This window comes from Chiloscyllium punctatum, chromosome 16, assembly GCF_047496795.1.
Source record: "Chiloscyllium punctatum isolate Juve2018m chromosome 16, sChiPun1.3, whole genome shotgun sequence".
Classification (NCBI taxonomy): domain Eukaryota; kingdom Metazoa; phylum Chordata; class Chondrichthyes; order Orectolobiformes; family Hemiscylliidae; genus Chiloscyllium; species Chiloscyllium punctatum.
The window spans coordinates 33,280,428-33,301,071 of record NC_092754.1 but is presented as its reverse complement, the minus strand read 5'-3'; the positions used below and the strand labels follow the sequence as shown (position 1 = coordinate 33,301,071).

At 42.2% G+C, this 20,644-nt stretch overlaps 1 protein-coding gene across 1 annotated transcript; it reads left to right on the top strand.

Moving 5' to 3' along the window:
* The first annotated feature begins 447 nt into the window (after positions 1 to 447).
* Positions 448 to 17,787, top strand: LOC140486855 (proproteinase E-like). The gene is made up of 8 exons (XM_072585910.1): positions 448 to 490; positions 2,632 to 2,720; positions 7,733 to 7,830; positions 7,934 to 8,062; positions 11,972 to 12,108; positions 13,198 to 13,340; positions 16,474 to 16,626; positions 17,723 to 17,787. Exons 1-8 carry the CDS (start codon positions 448 to 450, stop codon positions 17,738 to 17,740), a joined length of 810 nt encoding a protein of 269 aa, XP_072442011.1. The 3' UTR covers positions 17,741 to 17,787.
* Positions 17,788 to 20,644: the final 2,857 nt, after the last annotated feature.

The window sequence follows — 20,644 nt, the reverse complement described above, 5'->3', positions numbered from 1 at the left end:
TTATGGTTGGTATGGACTGATTGGTCCGAAGGATCTGTCTCTGTGCTGTATGACTCTATGATCTTAACCAGAGATTGAATATGGAATCTTATTGTTTCCGCCCTAATCTGAGCAATGAATAAATCAGCAGAGATACTTGGCCCGGGTGGAAGGGTGCTATTTTCCCGTGATAGTTAATGAGCTTGACATTAAGTAGCCCTTTATGAGAATGCTGTTGTGGCAGGTGGTGATTGGATCTGTACATGGAAAGTTTTTTTTTGGATCACAGAAACAGGACAGCCTTGACACAAAGATATTAAATTGTTGACTTTCCTACTTAGAGTTTGGAAGCCAACAGATAGCGACGTTATTAAAATATCTGCAGAGTCCAAAACAAAAATAATTGACTGAGCATATAAAAGCCCGAATCCTTCAGTGGGTCTCTCCACGCATCACAGCGACAGAGTGATGATGTACAATCTGCTCCTTGTTGTGTTACTTGCAGCCAGTGGTAAGTCACCAGAAGATACCCACTATTCAAGCACTATGTATAAATCAAGGAATTTGCATGATTAGAGGCATCAAGCACCAGATCAAAGACATTCTACCAAACCTGGTTAGGCATCAGGTGGAATAATGGGCTGTTTATGGGCATGACACTTTGGAAAGTTATTCAGACTTTGAAAGGGCGTAGAGCAGATTTATTAGAATGGAACCAAGAATCATGGACTAGAGTTCTTGTGGGGTGAGTAGAGAAGTGGAGATTGTTCTCCTTCAGGGCAGAGAAGATTAACAAATACATGTAATAGGGTGTTTCACATTATGTAGGCTGTTATAGATTTGCTACAAATGTTGATAGAGGGCACCCCATTCTAAGCCTATTCTTTCAATTAAAAGCCCAAGGTCATTGAAGACATTTACAACAACTGTGCCATTAACCAGGCTCAGCAAGCATGGGCTAGAAATTGAACATGAGGTTTTCTGATCTCTACAGTTCATTGTGTTTATTCACCAGGCGACTGGGGATGTTATTATACTGACTGGTTATGTGTTGCAGTGATGTTTATGATTGAAGATGTAAGTATTGAAAAATACTGAGGGCTTTATTCAATGATGAACAAATAGGTAAGTATAAAGGAGATTAAGCTGTTTTATACTCAAACCTACTTTATTGCTATAAATAGGAATTGCAGAGAAATGGAGCCTCTGAGATTTGTGAGACAGATGTTAGACACATCAGTATCAAAGTTTTATCTCCATGACAGGGAAAACAAAGGGCCAATGGTTTAATTTTCCTGTAATGATGAATTGCACTGATCATTCAACATTCACGTTTTCAAGATATGTCTTTGCTCAGCTTTCACCTTCATGGGGGTAATGTGTGTGATGATGGAAAATGGGTGAATGTGAATTAATGACCTGCTTTACATCTCTCCTGATTATCAACTATGGAGAAGTTGGCCAAAACAAAAGTGGGAAGTAATATAAAGCTGCCTGCCAACTCACTACCACTGACTTGTACCATTACATAAAGTCTAAATTACCTCAGTGATCCATAGGACGATATGGTTTGATCCATGCAAGTAACCCTTTGGTATCTCACTCAAGTACCACATTAATTTTAAAGAATGTCATCTGACGCTTGCCAGAGACTGTGAGACTTTTTATCCGTATCAAATACTGACATCCGAAACTGATATGAGCACAAAAGAAAACATCATTTGAAATGTTAATATTGGTGAAAGGGATTTATTTAGCAAATACGCATCTATGAAGCTAAGAGTTAGCTTCTTCATTTGCTGAGTTAAAGGTGGTTAATCTGGTTTTAGTTCGGGGCAGCATGGTGGCTCAGTGGTTAGCACTGCTGCCTCATAGCGCCAGGGACCTGGGTTCGTTCCCACCCTCAGGCGGCTGGATGTGTGGAGTTTGCACATTCTCCCCATGTTTGTGTGGTTTTCCTTCGTCCAAAGATGTATAAGTTAGGTGGATTAGCCATGCAGGGTTACAGGGATAGGATAGGAACATCCGGGTTGGATGTTCTTTGGAGGATTGCTGTGGTCTGAAATGACCTGCTTCCACACTGCAGGGATTCTAAGATAGTCTATACAGGGACTCTCCTCCATAGTGTGCAGAATCGTTTATGAATCTCCACAAATGCTAAAAGTTTTTTTTTAATCAGAGCCTCAATGGTGGAGGTTTTCGACAGAAAGGTCCTGAAACAGTTGATAAGGACCACGCTCACCGCCATTTGACAGATGGGGTTTGTCACAAGGAACCTCTTCGTAGTTTCCCATTCCTTGATCCTTTGGAATCTCTGATAAATCCTGTCAGGAGGTTGCTCCATAAAGGTTGCTGAGTTGGAAGGTGGGAGGTAAGCATGTTGAACATAGAGTGGGAAGTGAAAAGAATGGAATGATAGGTTGACAGGGTGCAATGATGGAAGATGGAAAGAGGCTTATTGGGAGCATAAAACACCAGGCCGAATGTCCTGTTTTTGTTCAATAGATTCTATGTACAATAATGTGTGACATAATAACACTGTATCTGTGAAGCAAATTATTGGAAAACTTAATCTACAGACACAAATTAAGTCATAGGAGCGTGTTATATTGCACAGAATGGACCATGAGAGTCTGGTTCCTTTAATTCCAGCTTATGGCTGCGGACAGACCAGCTACCCTCCATATTCCTCAAAGGTGGTGAATGGGATTGACGCGAGGCCCTACAGCTGGCCATGGCAGGTAAGCCAATCTGCAACTTTCTCAAGTAAAGAGCAAAAGCCATGGATGGCGAAAATCGGAAACAATAAATGGAAAATGTTGAAGATGCACAGCAGGTCAGTTTGCACAGTCCATGGGAAGGACAGATTTGTCTTTTTGCGGATGTTGGCTGATCTGCTGGATGATCTCAGCCATTTCTGTTTGTGTTTAAATGTTTTCTCTCTATTGAGAAACTTAGAGGAAGGCCTCAAGTACACGAGCAATTTAAATAATGGAAAACAATAAGGAGGAGCAGGTGAGATGTCAAAAAATCGAAAGAACTGTGGATGCTGGATATCTGAAATAAAAACAGAAATTGATGGATAAGCTCAGTAGGTCTGGCAGCATCTGTGCAGAGAAACTAGTGTTAACATTCCTGGCCCCGTGACCCTTCTTCAGAATTCAGAAATAATTCAGATAAAATCGCTTAGATGACAAGTATTTTGAGTTTTAAAGCTAGCAGGGTTGCCAAAGAATTGGGAAACTGGGAGATGCCATAAATTTGGAAGACTGGTAGGTGCTTGGACTCTCAACTCTGAGCTCCAGCACCTGCAGTCCTCAGTTTCTCCTAGGCGCTTGGACAGAACGGTTGAAAGAAAAAAACTATGTCAAGAGTTTTAATTCCAACAGGGTGTATCTTTCAGGAAGAGGAATATTAGGGAGATGTATTTGAAGTTCAGAAAGGACAGGAAGAAAGCATTTGTAAAATTCATCCTCAAAGTGCTTTGCAACTTTGTTCTTGAAAAGCGATTGTAAGTGCCGAATCTGATTTGCACAAAGCAAGGTCCCCCAGATGGTTAATCACTTGACCTGCTCATTGTTATTTGTTGGTGCTTGAGGGAACTACAAGTGAGAGCAATAGGACAGCACTAGCTCTTCACACCTACAACCATAGGATATTTACAGCGAATGGACTGCATGTACTAAGCCTCAGATTCCAGTCTCAGTATCCTTGTATGTGCAGACCAGCATTATGTGCTCAAAAGTGGGTGGGACGGGGCTTGAATCCATCAGTCTGTCTCAGAAGCATGATTTTACTAATCGACCAAGTGAACACCCTGGGACAAACAAGGAGGGACAATGTAGAGACGAGCTAGACAAAGGAAAATAACTACAACTTTCATTTATATAGCACCTTTAATAGAGGAAAGTATACCAAGGACTGATAGCAAAATGAAAAGTGATATTAAGCCATGAAAGAATATGCGAGACTAGAGATCAAAACTTGGTCGAAAAATAAGGTTCTAAAGAACATCTAAGGAGGAAAAAGGGGTAAAGGTTGTGGAGAGGTTTAAAGGCAGAGTTCAAGTGTTTAGAGTCTTGGCAGTTGAAGAAGACACAGCCCCCAAGTGGCAGAACAATTGGAATCAGAACTGCACAGAAGGATGGACTTGAGCGGCACAGGGACCTCAAAGACTGGTATGTCTGGAGGAGTTTACAGTGATAGGGAGTGTCGAGTGAATACAAGGATTAAAGTGTTAATATAAAGGTTTGCAGAAGGTGAACAGTGAGCGAAGGGCCAATGGATGAAAGTGTCTTGATGCAAGTTAAAGTAAAGGCAGCAGTAGTTTGCATTAGCTTTATGAATGTTGAGAATAAAAAAGGAAATAAAAGAACATTTTTGGAATAGTCCAGTCCAGAAATAGCAAAGGCACCGATGCTTTAGCAGCAGATGAGCTGTGGCAGGGTTGAAGTTGTTGATGTTAAGGAGATGGAGGTAGTTGGTCTGGGTTAATGCAGAGCTACTTGATTGGAAATTCATTTCTGAGTCAAATACAATACCAAGGCATGGTGTGGAGCAGACAGTTTGCAGGAAGAAGGATGGCTGAAGCAATGGCTTTGGTCCTCTTAATGTGGAGGAACGTTTTGCACATCTAATGTTTCAGAGAAACAAATGGATAAATTAGAAATGGCACAGGTGTTGAGAAAGGACATGTTGACTTGATGCTGGGTGTCAGCAGCGTATGTGTAGAATCAGATGTGTTTTCCAATGAAGTTACCAAACAGCTATAAGTAGATGAAAAGTAGGAGGTGGCAAGGAATGGTTAGAGCTTTGTAGGGGGTACACAGATGATACTGGTGGACTGTGACGAGATGGAGATGATTCAGTATGATTTAGACAAGTTGAGTGAATGTGCAAATGCATGGCAGGTCAAGTATAATATTGTTAAATGTGAGGTTATCAACTCTGATGGCAAAAACAGGAAGATGCATTACTATCTGAACAGGTATTGATTGGGAGAGGGGGCAGTGCAAGAAGATCTGGGTGAAGCGTGAAGGTGCAGCAGATGGTGAAGAAGGCAAATAGTATGTTGGCCTTCATAGCGAGAGGATTCAAGCACAGGAGCAGGAATGTCTTGCTGCAAGTGTACAGGGCCTTGTTTAGATCATACCTAGAGCATTGTGTGCAGGCCAGATCTCCCTATCTAAGGAAGGATGCGCTGGCTATGGAGGGAGTGGAACAAAGATTTACCAAATTGAATCCTGAGGGGGCAGGACAGACATATGAAGAGATCAATTGGGACTGTATTCATTGCAGTTGAGAAGAATGAGGAAAATTGCATGGCAGTCTGTAAAATCCTAACAGGACTAGACAAGGGAAATACAGGAAGGATGCTCCCGATGACTGGGGAGTCCCGAACCAGGGGTCAGAGATGAAAGATATGGGGTAGGCCATATAGGACAGAGATGAGGAGAAATGTCTTCTTCAGAGTATGGTGAGCCTGTGGAATACTCTGCCACAGAAAGTGGCTGAGGTCAAAATATTGAATGCTTTCAAAAAGATATAGTTCTTCAGGCTAAAGAGATAGAAGAGTATGGGTAGAAAGAAGAATCAAGGGACTGAGTTGGACCATCATCCATGATCATATTGAATGGTGGAGCACACTCAAAGGGCTGAATGGCCTATTTCTACTCCTATTTTTCTATGGTTGCTTGGCAACAACAAGAGATAACGGTGCAGGAGCAGGAAGAGAAGTCATTGCAGATGATTCTCTGGCCACAACTGAAGATAAGAATTGAAAAGTGAAGACAGATTATGATATAGAAATGTTAGAAGCTGCAAGTTGATGTGGTTTCTTGGGTCAAACACCACTACCAAGATGATATGTTCTAACTGAGTCCCTACGTGTAAGGCCGTGTTCCATTTGCAATGAAAACTGGGTTCCTACTGCGACAGACACCTTGACGTTTAGTAACAACATTAATATTTACACAGTTATAAGATCTCAGACCAATACGTAGTCTGGGTTCTATGTTTTCAGATGTTACAATTACATTACGTGACTGTAACACCACAGATAGCTAACTGTACCCACTCCATTGCGCTGTGTCTGCTGAAGGTGAGGCAAGAACCTTTATACAGCAATATCACATGTCGTAACATCATCTGACTGTCCTAAAGGCATACCGTCTTCTGGGATCTGTGCAATAAAATGTCAGAAGTGAGGGAAGCATTGTCAATGAGAACTACCCATCAGGTGAGAATGCTTATGGCTATGTTTTCCAGAGGAATCTTCATCGGATATGCGGAACAGTCCATCTTCCGCAGCTACACTGGCACCACCCCCCCACCTTTTCCTCCGCTACATCAATGACTGTATCGGCGCTATCTCGTGCTCCCACGAGGAGGTTGAACAGTTCGTCCACTTGACTAACACCTTCCACCCCAACCTCAAATTTACCTGGACCGTCTCAGGCTCCTCCCTCCCCTTCCTAGACCTCTCCATTTCTATCTCGGGCGACTGATTCAACATGGACATTTATTATAAACCGACCAACTCCCACAGCTACCTAGATTACACCTCCTCCCACCCTGCCGCCTGTAAAAACGCCATCCCATATTCCCAATTCCTTCGCCTCCGCCGCATCTGCTCCCAGGAGGACCAATTCCAATACTGAACAACCCAGATGGCCTCCTTCTTCAAAGACCGCAATTTCCCCTCAGACATGGTTGACGATGCTCTCCACCGCATCTCCTCCACTTCCCACTCCTCTGCCCTTGAGCCCCGCCCCTCCAATCGCCACCAGGACAGAACCCCACTGGTCCTCACCTATCACCCCACCATCCTGCAGATACATCATATCATCCTTCGTCATTTCTGCCACCTCCAAACAGACCCCACCACCAAGGATATATTTCCCTCCCCTCCCCTATCAGTGTTCCGGAAAGACCACTCCCTCCACGACTCCCTCGTCAGGTCCACACCCCCCACCAACCCAACCTCTACTCCCTGCACCTTCCCCTGCAATCGCAAGAAATGCAAAACTTGTGCCCACACCTCCCCCCTCACTTCCCTCCAAGGCCCCAATGGATCCTTCCATATCCATCACAAATTCACCTGTACCTCCACACACATCATTTACTGCATCCACTGCACCCGATGTGGCCTCCTCTATATTGGGGAGACAGGCCGCCTACTTGCGGAACATTTCAGAGAACACCTCTGGGACACCCGCACCAACCAACCCAACCATCCCGTGGCTGAACACTTTAACTCCCCTCCCACTCCGCCAAGGACATGCAGGTCCTTGGCTGCCTCCATCACCAGTCCCTGGCAACACGATGCCCGGAGGAAGAGCGCCTCATCTTCCACCTAGGAACCCTCCAACCACAAGGGATGAATGCAGATTTCTCCAGCTTCCTCATTTCCCCTCCCCCCACCTTATCTCAGTCCCAACCCTCAGACTCAGCACCGCCTTCTTGACCTGCAATCTTCTTCCCGACCTCTCCGCCTCCATCGCCTCTCCGGTCTATCACCTTCACCTTAACCTCCTTCCACCTATCGCATTCCCAACGCCCCTCCCCCAAGTCCCTCCTCCCTACCTTTTATCTTAGCCTGCTTGGCAGACCCTCCTCATTCCTGAAGAAGGGCTTATGCCCGAAACGTCGATTCTCCTGCTCCTTGGATGCTGCCTGACCTGCTGCGCTTTTCCAGCAACACATTTTTCAGCAGCGGATTAAAACCCTATCTTATATTTTTTTTTGCTGTTAGATTTCTCTGCAAGTTAACAGTGGTGGTTCATTTTTTCACACTTGTGGTGGAACCCTCATTTCTGCACAATGGGTTATGACTGCAGGCCATTGCATCTCGTGAGTATGACTGTGCTGATATCAAAGCGTTTACTTTCTCCTCCAGATTTCTACATGTCATCAAAGTCAATTTACCTTCAACTCAATTAATTCTTTATTGCAGTTATGGACGTGTTTACCGTGTGGTACTGGGAGAGTATGACAGGTTTGTGGAAGAGGGTTCAGAACAGGTTATCAGTGCTGCCAAAATTATCGTTCATCCAGATTGGAGCATGAACTGTATTTCATGTGGGTAAGGCCCAGAGTCAACACTTGATGTATATTTGTTATTATTGCATCATTTTTATATGTTCTTGCTCATTTCAGAACATCATGTAGTCCACCAACATATTGCATGGAATATATAAGAGTAGTGAAATGTTATTTAACCAGAATTAATGTTACCTCTCCGATGAGATTACTTATCAGTCTAAAAGCCATCTATAAACTTCTGCAACCAGTTGTTTAGATTTCACAGGAGGCCAATCAAAACTAAAATGAGAAAAATCACCGTTTTGACACCTAAAAACGTACAAGTTGCTGTAATAAATGCTTTTGAGCTTTTGCTGGTCACAGGATGTGATAGCAGTGTAGAAACCAGATGAAAATACTCAGATCAGGCAGCATGTACAGACAGAGAAATTGATTCAAAATGTCCAGTTTATAAGCGTTCATCAGATGCCATGAATTTTGAGATGTGGTGATATCGAGGGGCCAGATGGTCTGCTCCTCTTCCTATTTCTTCATGTTTTATAAATTTCATCACTAATCTTAAGTATTTACTAGTCCTGAGAGTAGTGGAGGCTAGAATATTGCATGTATTACAGGCTGAGTTTGGCAAATTTCTAATCTACATCAGATGGAATAGTTATGTGAGGCAGGGTTAAGTGACCTAATGGTTGACCTTCTCCTGCCTCTTATTTCTTAGTTGTGTTTTAGGAGCAGCCCCTAGTTTTCCAGTTCCAATTCTGCCTGCCTGGTGGAAAATGGTCAGGTGAAAGTGGAAATGTGGGGGTACACAGCCTGTGTATAGAGGCCACTGGGGAAATCCAACCTGCTTTTCAAATCAAGGCCTTCATTCTGGGAGACTGGAGTCCTTCAGGCTTTCGAGGACTGAAACCAAGACAGAGGAGCTGGGTTAAGCTGGGTGAAGAGCCAGCTCAGTACCGCCCATCTCTCAGAAACTAAATGAAAGTAGATTTACTTCAATGGATTAATAATCCTTCTTCAGGGCAAGCTTGAGAATCAATTTGTACATCCTTCCAACAAACACTAATGGCAGGTGATAAAAATGGGAGAGATTTGCGGTCGGTGATGTCATGGAAAGATAGTTGGATCGTCTCCCATTACTCTAACAAGCATTTTATGGAGCCTGTCACCACAGTAACTCAGACTTCCTGGGTGACATGTAACACATCATGTTCTAGATTAACTGGCCAGACTGGGAAAAAAGGATCTTTCACATAATTAGCCAAGGCAAAGCAGCAATTCAGGTCATTTGTCAAGTGAGAAAGAGTGGGATGTCATGATATTATGCCAGAACTAGAGGGAGATGTGACAGACTTTAAAATCTGGGAAAGAGAGAAAAGAACAGAAAGGGGAGTCACTAGGGTGAAAGACATAGAGATTGCATAACAATTTGTCATTTCTTAATTTGGTTTCTTCTGCCTTTCAGCTTCCATTCGCTGTTCTTTCCTTCCCTTCAACATTTACTTGCCTCCCTGTTCCATTTCTAACTTATTCCAGTTCTGGTGAAAGATCCTTGACTTGAGACATTAAGTCGGGTCCAGGTTTTCATCACATATGAGAGCCAATGCGTTGTATGGGCAAAGAAAGAAGCCATTGAGAATGCTAAGTCCCATTCCCAAACATAACACTTTCCACTTCCATTGGACTGCCTCAGGCTTCAGGTGTGTGTAGGTCCCATTTTTGTAACCCCACTGAAGGGAACAGAGATTGTTCAGAACACCTTAGAGCAGGTCTGTGCTCTTTTGAATAGCCATTGTACTCCTTTGGAGAGCTGAGGTACTCCCTTGGACACCTTAGGAGTGGGAAGTCATTCACTGTAGTGGGGAGTCACGTAATCTTGGTGAGGGGGTTGAGTAGTCAGGTATCTTTTGAGGTGGTTAACTTGTGAGTAATTGTGCAAAAATATGCATAAACCCCTATAACTGAGATACCTATAAAAGACATGTCAAGAAGTGTCAAGGCTAGTCCTCTGTCTCTAGTCATCGATCCAGGAAGGAAAATTGGGAACTCTGTTTCTCCCTCTCTAGATGTTGCTAGACTTATAGAGTATCTCTAGCATTTTATGTTTTTATTTCAGACTTAAACAGTTATATTTTTGTCAAAAAAAGCAATTATTAGGTTTCATCGTCACTCTGCTGCTGCTGTTTGTGGTGCTCCTGCAGGAAGAGCTGCTGTCACAGTCTGCCACACTCATGTGTCTTGTGCCACCTTCACACATCCACTGTAGTTCATCAACAGCGGACTGTGATATCTGTCCTCCAATAATGCGTTTGGGTCTTGCCTCTCTGCTGCTTTCCATTCTGCCCACATAGTTTAGCCAAGCTTCGGGAAATTGCGATCTTGCCAGATAATCCAATATTCGGATAACCAAATGCCAGATAATCGAGGTTCCTCTGCATACACACACACAATCACATGCACTCACACCCACATGCATGCATTCATGTGCACACTTAATTTATAATTGCATGTTCAGACATGAACAGAAGATTAAAGTCACCCATCCTGAAATAGGACTAGGGATGAGAAGGACCTTCTTTGGAGTAGATAGTAAACTGAAATGGAAACTAAACAAAAAAGGAACAACCATTTTCACCCTACCATATGAGTGGGTGACATTGACTCTTGAGATTTTCCATGAAGTGCCAGTGAAATTTGAACCCTGACTTCACCCTATAACCCAGCTCATTCACTCGAAACCCTTCAAGAGTTTGAAAATTTCAATCAAATTGCCTCTGAGGAGAATAATCTCATTTCTTCATTCTCTCCATGCAACTGAAGTCCCTTAAATCTGTTACCATTCCAGCTTGTCTATTTACTAAATAAGCTTGCTGAGCTCTGGGGTTTGCTTTCTCCTATTGTCATAATTGTTAATTACCAGCTGGGTCCAGTTTCTGTAAGAGGTTTGAGTTATAGGGAGAGGCTGAATAGGCTGGGCTATTTTTCCCGGACTGTTAGAACTTTAGGGTTGACCTTATAGAGGTTTATAAAATCATGAGGTGCATAGATAGGGTGAATAGCCAAGGTCTTTGTCCCAGAGTAGGGGAGTCCAAAATCAGATGGTATAGGTTTAAGGTGAAAGGGAAAGAGTTAAAATGGACCTAAGGGGCAAGTTTTTCACACAGAGGCTAATGCATGTATGGAATAAGCAGCCAGAGGAAGTGGTGCAGGCTGGTACAATTACAGATTTAAAAGGCATCTGGATGGATAACAAAAATGTAACTGAAGAAGCTGTAGACAGGTACCGTTATACCTAAGTGGCAACTTATGAACTTTTCAATGTACTCATTTGAATACATGTGACAATAAAGCAAATTCAATTCAATTCAATTCATTACAATTCAATAAATAGGAAGGGTTTAGAGGGATATGCTCTGAATGCTGGCAAATGGGACTAGAATAATTTAGGATATCTGGTCGGCATGGTTGAGTTGGACTGAAGGATCTGTTTCTGTGCTGTACATCTCTATGACTCTAAATATTTTCCAATTAGCCATCCTCATACAAATATTTTCCACAGACAATTTTCACCATCGTTGGTAATCTGGAGGAATCAGATAATGCATTGATTTTACATTTCTCCCAATTTTATTCCCCAGTGAAGTCTGCAGACAGTATTACTTGTTGGGAGTAGAATAAAAGTGGATTTCCTGTAAGTTTCCCACCTAGATGGCTAGATTAAAATTTCTGATCAAACCACTTTTTTAATGACAGGCAGTGAACTGTTATGAGTTAATGGATCAGTTCCTGTCATCGAAAAGAAAATAGAATCCAAATGTGAAAGATGCAAGCAGTTGTATGAAAACCGCATTATACCCCTTTAGAACAACAGCTTTGGTTAAAATTTCAAGTCAAGTGCTTTTTAAAGGAATTTAGTGATAGAGCACTAACAAGGAAATCTTCTGCCTTCCAGGAATGATATTGCTCTGATCAAGCTCGCAGAGCCAGCTTACCTGAATGATAAAGTTAAGCTTGCCTGCATTCCACCTGCTGGATACCTTCTTCCCAATAACTTTGATTGTTACATTACTGGGTGGGGACGCCTGTACAGTAAGTAAACACAGACCTTTTTTTCTCCACCACTTCAGTTTTCTTTTAATCCAGACTGTACAAAATTGTTGATGGAGCGTCTGGTCATTATAACAGAAAGGGATCAAGAGAGGCTGGGGCAGGAAGTGATGTCAGAGTTCAAGTTTCACTGCCAAGAGACAAGCTTGCTCATGTCATCAGAGGGATCAAAATAGACTTTTGTTTTGCTGTCTGATTCAGATTTTAGCAATTCTAAAGAAAAGTGGGCCGAATGGTCTATTTTGTGGGTTTCTGAGCTGTATTGTTCTAAAACTTGGAAATCCAACAGTCCACTTTTACATATCTTTGATGTAGCAAAACATGTTTAATGGAACAGCATAGAGAAACATTCAAAAAGAGGGATGGAGAAACAAAGATGGAGGTATTAAGAAGAGTGACCAAAGACTTGGTGGAAGAGTTGAGTTTTAAAGAGGGTCTTGAACAACGAGAAGCAGAGGAGTTTAGCAATTCCTGACCAAAGATTGTAGAAAATGTTGTGAGTACGGTATATCGTGATGCAAAGGTAGGGGCATGGAACAAGGAATGGAGATTTGAAGAGGGGTGGGAGGGCAGTATTAGTGATGGAAATTACTAAGACAGAGAGGGTTGAAGCATGATGGGATTTAAATACAAGAATGGGGAACTGAGAGCTAGCCAAAGGACAAAGAATGATTCATTTGGCGAGCCAGTTTTTGCATGAGTTGAGATTTATAGGAGAAGCAGAAGATGGGAGGAGAGCATTGGAATAGTTGGATCTGAGGAGACAATAGTGCCTGTTTTCAGCTTTATTCAATGGTGCCTTGTATGCAGTTAGTAAAGCCATGCGTTGGAGACTATGTTAATTCATTCTCTTATATTCTGTTTCTCCATAAGAGACAACAGTTAAGATGGATCTTATCTCCAAAGAGAATGGTGAAAATGATTCCATTGCCACACTAAGGCATGGTAACATCAAACCTATTTAATGCCCAATCTCACTTATAATTCCACCTTTCCAGGTTATATTGCTGGTTTTGAATACATTTTGAATTTATTATTACGACTGAAAACCTTGTGTCTGGATCTTTACAGCTAATGGCCCACTTCCAGAAAAGCTACAGCAAGCTTGTATACCAGTCATTGATTATGAACACTGCAGCCAAAGTGATTGGTGGGGCAGCACTGTGAAAACGACGATGGTTTGTGCCGGAGGTGCAAAAAAGGCTGGATGTAATGTGCGTAATAACATTAAACAATTACATGAGTTCTCTGAAGTCAGGGTTGAGTAAGGTCCTACCATATCATTGAATGGGGACAACAGGGCACATTATAAAAAACTAATATCACATCCGGGGGATGTGTCAACAGCCCGCTCCCATAGTTCTGTGAGTAAAGACATTGGCTCTGAAAATCAAGAATCCCAGCAATATTTCCACCAATGACTCACCAGTGTTTGCAGGGCCAGTTGGAGAGCACTTGATTTGTACGAAACCCAGGTGGGCACAACTTGAACTCCTCCTGGCCTTAGCTGCTGGGATTGTAATGCCTGGCTACAAGTTGCTGGGTCTACATCCTCTTAAGCATCCAAGTACTTCCCTCCTTGTACCCTGGTGTAAAAAAGACCAATTGTATGAAACTAGAGCTTCCTCATTGCAGCAGTTAAAATCTTCTGAAGCCTGTTACATTTCACCTCACTGGGTATTTACAGTCTCACACCAAGTCCCATGTGAGCGTGGGAATTCCCAGCACTAAGCAGGCCCCCAGCCCAAGACTGAGTGGAATTTCCCAAACTTTTCCCAAGTGGTTCCAACACACTCTTACCAGGTTAATGCCTTGAATTAAGTGAAACTGATTAAGAATATCACACGCCTTATGTAATATGGTTCACACACAGCCAGACCAAGAAGCTTTGATCCATGGTCTCGCCTCAGTTAGTTAACTGGGACAATAAGTAAAGGTAAAGTCACCATAGTCTTACCAGATCTTAGGGCTGCTCTTTCATTACAGAGAGAGAGAGAGAGAGAGAGAGAAAAAATGGTAGTGATTTAACCTGGGAGTCACCATGCTATAGGCAAGGGGAGAGGTTGAGAAGGAGAGTTCTTCATGGTAACCTCGGCCAGTACAGGAATTAGCCTGTGCTGTTGGCATCATTCTGCCTCATAAACCACCATTCAGTCAATTGAGCTAATCAATGCTCAAAAATAATCAGGATGTAAGAGGACTTGTGATCACTGAGCAGTGAGCTCACTTTCAGTTGATATCGGTTAACCTGTTTCTTAAAGTGAGCCCTAGCTCCTTAAAGCACAGAAGCCCAGTATTTGCCCAGATAGTGAACTAAATTCCTGCCTTCCTCAAGGAATAAAGTTGAGTATTTTCTGTATATTTCAGCTCCAGGTTATTACCTGATCCTATGTAATCATCATGATATTCAAAAAGCAACATAATAACTCTGCATTACACTTTGATTCAAGTTTTAAGTGCTAGAGTCAACCAGAAGAAATGACTCCTCTTTCTTTCTAACTATTTGGCCCAACTATTTGAACTGGAAAGACTCTTTCACTTCAAGAAGAAATATTATTAAAACAGTTTTGGGACACGTGTAAAATAACCACTGGAGATTTTTATTTTAACACTCCCAATCAAACATACTTGTATTTGAATTGAATATCTTGCCCCTTTACTGCAGACCCAAGAGAAATACAATTGAAACATTAACTCCAATCATTGCATCAAACTAGATGGGGACATGACTTCTGTGAATTAGGCTGAGTTCTTGATATTTCACATCACTGGAAATAACAAAATCAATGTTTATTTTTGTCACAATTACAGTGTAACCTCAGTTATCCGAATGTCGATTATCCAAATTTTGGATTATCCGAACAAGATCTCAAGGTCCTGTACAAAGGGCATTAGGTAACTCAGCATTCAGTTTTCGGTTAAACAGCATTATGGCATGTGTGGCCGGACAACTGAGAAATGTACGATAACCAGCACTCATAAATTACTGCTTGATTATGATTAGATCAATTATCCGAACAATCAATTATCCAAACAAAATATTCCTGCCCGCCTTGTTCAGATAATCGAGGTTCTACTGGAAATGCCTGCCAACATTCACTGAATATGTTCCCAAGATGGAAAATAGAAACAGGTAGCAGTCGGCCAGGCCCTCAATTTTGATCTGCCATTCTCAGTCATGGCTGATCATTTACTCTGTTCTGGATGTAGATTTGTTCGCTGAGCTGGAAGGTTCATTTCCAGATGTTTCGTCATCCTACTAGGTAACATCTTCTTTGTCCGGAGGCCCACTGAAGATGTCACCTAGTATGGTGATGAAATGTCTAGAAATGAACCTTCCAGCTCAGCAAGCAAACCTACATCCAAAACCTCAACCTGAGCTACAAATCTTCTCAAAACTCGCTATTTACTCTGTTTTCCCATTCTATCCTGACATAATATGATCTCAATAGTATCCAGAAATCTATTAATTTCTGCCTTTAACATGTTCACTGATTGAGCTTCCATAGTCTTTTCACCCTCTTGGGTGGCAAATTGTTAGCATAGCTGCCTCACAGCACCAGCGACCCGGGTTCAAGTCCAGCTGCAGGTGATGTCTGTGTGGAGTTTGCACATTCTCCCCATGTCTGCGTGGGTTTCCTCCCACAGTCCAAAAATGTGCAGATGAGGTGGATTGGCTATGTTAAATTGCCCTGTGGTGTCCCGAGATGTGCAGGCCAGGTGGATTAGTCATGGTAAATAAGGGGATAGGGTGGGTCTGGATAGGATGCTCTTTGGAGGGTTGGTATAGACTGAATGGGTCAAATGTCCTCTGCCTGCAATGTAGGGGTTGTATGATTTTGATTGTAGATCATTAACCCTCTGAATCAAGAAATTTGTCCTTGTTTCAATCCTCAACAATCTCAGGCGACTGACTGTGTGGAGTTTGCACGTTCTCCCTGTGTCTGCGTGGGTTTCCTCCGGGTGCTCCGGTTTCCTCCCACAGTCCAAAGATGTGCAGGTCAGGTGAATTGGTCATGCTAAATTGCCCGTAGTGTTAGGTAAGGGGTAGATGTAGATGTAGGGGTATGGGTGGGTTACGCTTCGGCGGGGCGGTGTGGACATGTTGGGCCGGAGGGCCTGTTTCCACACTGTAAGTAATCTAAGTAATCTGTTGCTTATCCTGAGACAGGGTCCCCTGGTTCTAGGCTATCAGCACTGCTTCCCTCCTCCCACTATGCCAAAGGGGCACTTTGGAGATATTCTAGCCCCAATGGAGTCATGCTTTAATGTGCCCCTCTGGAGACGAGTGAACTAGACAAAGAAAGAAAAAGTACTTCTGGAAACAGATCCCCTCTTTCCTTGCAGGGAGACTCTGGTGGACCTTTGAACTGCAAGGACTCTAATGGGTTGTGGTATGTCCATGGTGTGACCAGCTTTGTGTCAGCTTCGGGATGCGACACCTTAAGGAAACCCACAGTCTGGACCCGGGTGTCTGCCTTCAATGACTGGATTGCCACGGTAAGCATCACTTCCAAATAGAGAGGGACTTAAACTCTTGTTATTGCATAAATCCGAATTGTGAAATCAAACAGAAATGTCAGCGCAGCAAGAAGCTTTTCATCTATCATTCCTGCACTAGTGGCCTTCTCTCCTCACTGAACCCTTCTCATCTCATTTCCTTCCCCTTTAATATTTTTAATGTCGAGTTATTCACCTCATTCCTTCCTCAATATTCACGTGTAATACATAACATGCCCTAAAAATTCTCCTGATGAACAAAGCTTTTTAAGACTTTCTTTCATGCTTTCAATTATAATCTTTATATTCACACCACTTACAGTTGCACACTGTTTAAAGTAATCTTTCATGACTTATCATCTCAAATCTTTTCATATTTCTAAATGAATCTATTAGATCTTTCTATTATTCTACTCTTTAGAGAACACAGCTCGAGCTTTTTCAAGAGGTAATGAGGAAGTAGGGATAACCATAGCAATATCTTAACACAGAATGCAGGAGAAAATGCAGGAGAAATAGCAGGTCTGGCAACATCACAACAGCCCAGTGGTATTAGTGCTGCTGTGTTAATCCAGAAACCCAGGTAATGTTCTGGGTACCTAGATTCAAATCCCACCATGGCAGATGGTGGAATTTGAATTCAGTTTTAAAAATCTGGAATGAAGAGTCTAACGATGACCATAAAACCATTGTTGATTGCTGGAAAAACCCATCTAGTTCACTAATGTTTTTTAGGGAAGGAAACTTACCGGTCTGGCCTACTTGTGACTCCAGACCCACAGCAATGTGGTTGATGTTCAACTGCACTCTGGGCAAATTGGAATGGGCAATAAATGTCGGCCTAGCCAGGGACTCCTTTGGCCTGTGAACGAATAAAAAATGTGGTGAGAGGGAAGCTGAGTTTTGAATCTGTATGACTCTGCTTTAGAACAACAATAGTAATATCTGAACTTCTAACAAAATACACAAAATGTTTGAGTACTTCATAGATTAGAGAACATTCTGAGTGAGACAAACTCATCTTCAAGAACCTGTCACACATACAAAAGTATTTAATTGAGACATGACTGTTTTAACTGTGTCTCTTTTATTTCAGACTATGGCCAACAATTAATGGAGGAAAACATTGACTTTCATCAAATTGGTGTCCCTTGATGAGTAATAAACTACATCATGAAGTAAAAATGCTTTTGTTGTTTGTCTTAGAAATTGCAGGGAGTTCTGGTGAATTTTCAGTCTCCATTTTGACTAAAAATGTTGCTTTGGTATGTTCCAAGCACTGCTTAAATGTTATTTTTGTCTTTGAGAATGCAGCAGGGAAAGGTCAACACATGATAACATCATTTTGAAAAAAGCAGGAAAGAAAGATAAAAGCTGAACAAGTTGCCACCCAGGTTGATAGGGTTGTTAAGAAGGCATACGGTGTATTAGTTTTTATTGGTAGAGGGATCGAGTTTCGGAACCATGATGTCATGCTGCAGCTATACAAAACTCTGGTGCGGCCACACAAGGAATATTGCGCACGTATCTGGTCACCACACTATAGGAAGGATATGGAAGCTTTGGAAAGGGTTCACAGGAGATTTACTAGGATGTTGCCTGGTATGGAGGAAAGGTCTTATGAGGAAAGGCTGAGGGACTCGAGGCTGTTTTCATTAGAGAGGAGATGGTTGAGAGGTGACTTAATTGAGACATGTAAAATAATCAGAGGGTTAGATAGGGTGGACAGTGAGAGCCTTTTTCCTTAGATAGCGATGGCCAGCATGGGGGGTCATGGCTTTAAGTTGATCGACATAGGACAGATGTCAGAGGTAGTTTCTTTACTCAGAGAGTAGTAGGGGTGTGGAACGCACTGCCTGCATCAGTAGTAGACTCCTTCAGTCCTGATAAAGGGCTTTTGCCTGAAACGTTGATTTACCTGCTCCTCAGATGCTGCCTGACCAGCTGTGCCTTTCCAGCACCACTCTAATCTAAACTCGCCAAATTTAAGGGCATTTAAATGATCATTGGATAGGTATATGAACGAGAATGGAATAGTGTAGGTTAGATGGGCTTCAGATTATTTCTACAGGTTGATGCAACATCGAGGGCCAAAGGGCCTGTACTGCACTCTTAATGTTCTATGTTCTAAAGGGGATATAAAGAACTCCTAAATTTCTACACCACTGACTCATGATGCTTCAGTCCCAAGAATGAGAGTTTTGTAGGGAAGGTCACTAATTTTCAAAAAAAATTAAATAATAATTAAAAAGGAAATAGTATTTGCACAATTTCAAGTTTGCGTTTTAAAAGGCTGTAGCTTGAGAAAATCTTATGAAGGGATACAGAGGTTCTGGGAAAGAAGAAAACCACATACCAGAGGCCAGTTGGAGGCAGTTATGGGGATTTCAATACCTAAAAGATGGATGTAATTCTACACAGAAAACTGAAAATATTATCAAAGTATTTGGGCACAGTAACCAGTAGAAGTTTCACATGAATGAATAAATTGGCCAAGGTTACTCATTTCAACCTACTTGAGTCCTGATCACTGCACATTACTGTATTCACCTGTAGCCTAACTAACCTGTATTTGCCTCTTCATGAGCATGGATGCAAGCAGTAATAATTCCCCATCATTATGATGCCTCAATTTGAGAAGCAACTTACTGAAGAAGTTCATGTTCCAAAGTTCATGAGCCAATCCCGGAGTTTACATGTGAATGAAGGCTGTTTGGAAAGGGAAATCTTCTTTCCACCTTTATCAGCATCAAATACTCACTCCCCTCTGCTCCAGCATCTTCTACTCCTTCATTTCGGAACATAGGAATTGTTAAACAGAAATAAACAATGGTCCATCTGATTCTCCCTTGACCATCCTGGCAGTTATGTGATAATACAATGATAGTTAATTTTCATTCATTCACGGGATATAGGCATCACTTGCTGGGCATTTATAGGTGTTTATTGCCTATCCCTTGCTGTCCTCGAGAAGGAGGTGATGAACTGCTTTCTTAAACTGGTGCAGTCTATGTGCTTTAGATAGACCCATAATGCCATTAGGAAGGAAGTTGGTGTATTTTGACCCAGTGACACTGAAGGAACAGCAATATATTTCCAACTCAGCATGGTGAGTGGCACAGAGGGGAATTTACAGGTGGTGGTCATACAGTCATATAGCACAGAAACAGACCATTTTGTCCAACTTGTCCATTCCAACCAAGTTTTCCAAACTAAACTAGTCCTATTTGCCTACATTTGGTCCAAATCACTCTAAACTTTTGGTGTTCCAAAGTATCTGCTGTTCTTGTCCTTCTAGATGGCAGTAGTCATGGTTTGGAAGAAGCTACGTATGGAGCATTAGTAGATTTCTGCAGTTCATCTTGTATATGGTACACACGGCTGCAAATGAGCTTCAGTGGTGCAGAAATGAATATTTATGGATCTGGTGCCAATCAAGCATGCTTCTTTCTCCAGGATAGTGTTAAGTTTCTTGAGTGTTGTTGGAGCTGCACTCATCCAGACAAGTATTCCATCACACTCCTGACTTGTGCCTTGATATGATGGGCAGGTTTTGGGGAGTCAGGAGGTGAGTTACTCACTGCAGGATTTCCCAGTCTCTGTACTTGTATACTTTTATCCCCAATATATGGTTGGCTAGTCCAATTTAGTTTCATGTCAGTGGTAATCCCCAAAATGTTAACAGTGGGATTTCATTGATGGTAAAGCCATTGAATGTCATGGGGCAATGGTTAGATTCTCTCTTGTTGGAGATGGTCAATGCTTGGCACTTATCTGGTGCAAATGTTACTTATTGGTGACTAATCATTAACAATCCAACACCACACAGTGCAGACACAGCCATACAGAAATTCAAAGTACCGCTGATATTTGTGAACCTCTCTTTTCCATAAATGCAAACTCAGCTCATTAAGCAATATTTCAGATGCCCTGACCTACCACCAAGTGGCAGGGGCTTGAATCCCAGGCTTCAGGACTACAGGCATGAAGAATATTTCACATTTTTCAAACCTATCCC

Bases quoted from the DNA above. Each gene is read 5' to 3' on its own strand.
- LOC140486855 (XM_072585910.1), top strand. From the start codon at position 448: ATGATGTACAATCTGCTCCTTGTTGTGTTACTTGCAGCCAGTG. The intron at 491-2,631 runs GTAAGTCACCAG...CTTTAATTCCAG, and splicing joins TGTGTTACTTGCAGCCAGTG to CTTATGGCTGCGGACAGACC. The intron at 13,341-16,473 runs GTGCGTAATAAC...CTTTCCTTGCAG, and splicing joins CAAAAAAGGCTGGATGTAAT to GGAGACTCTGGTGGACCTTT.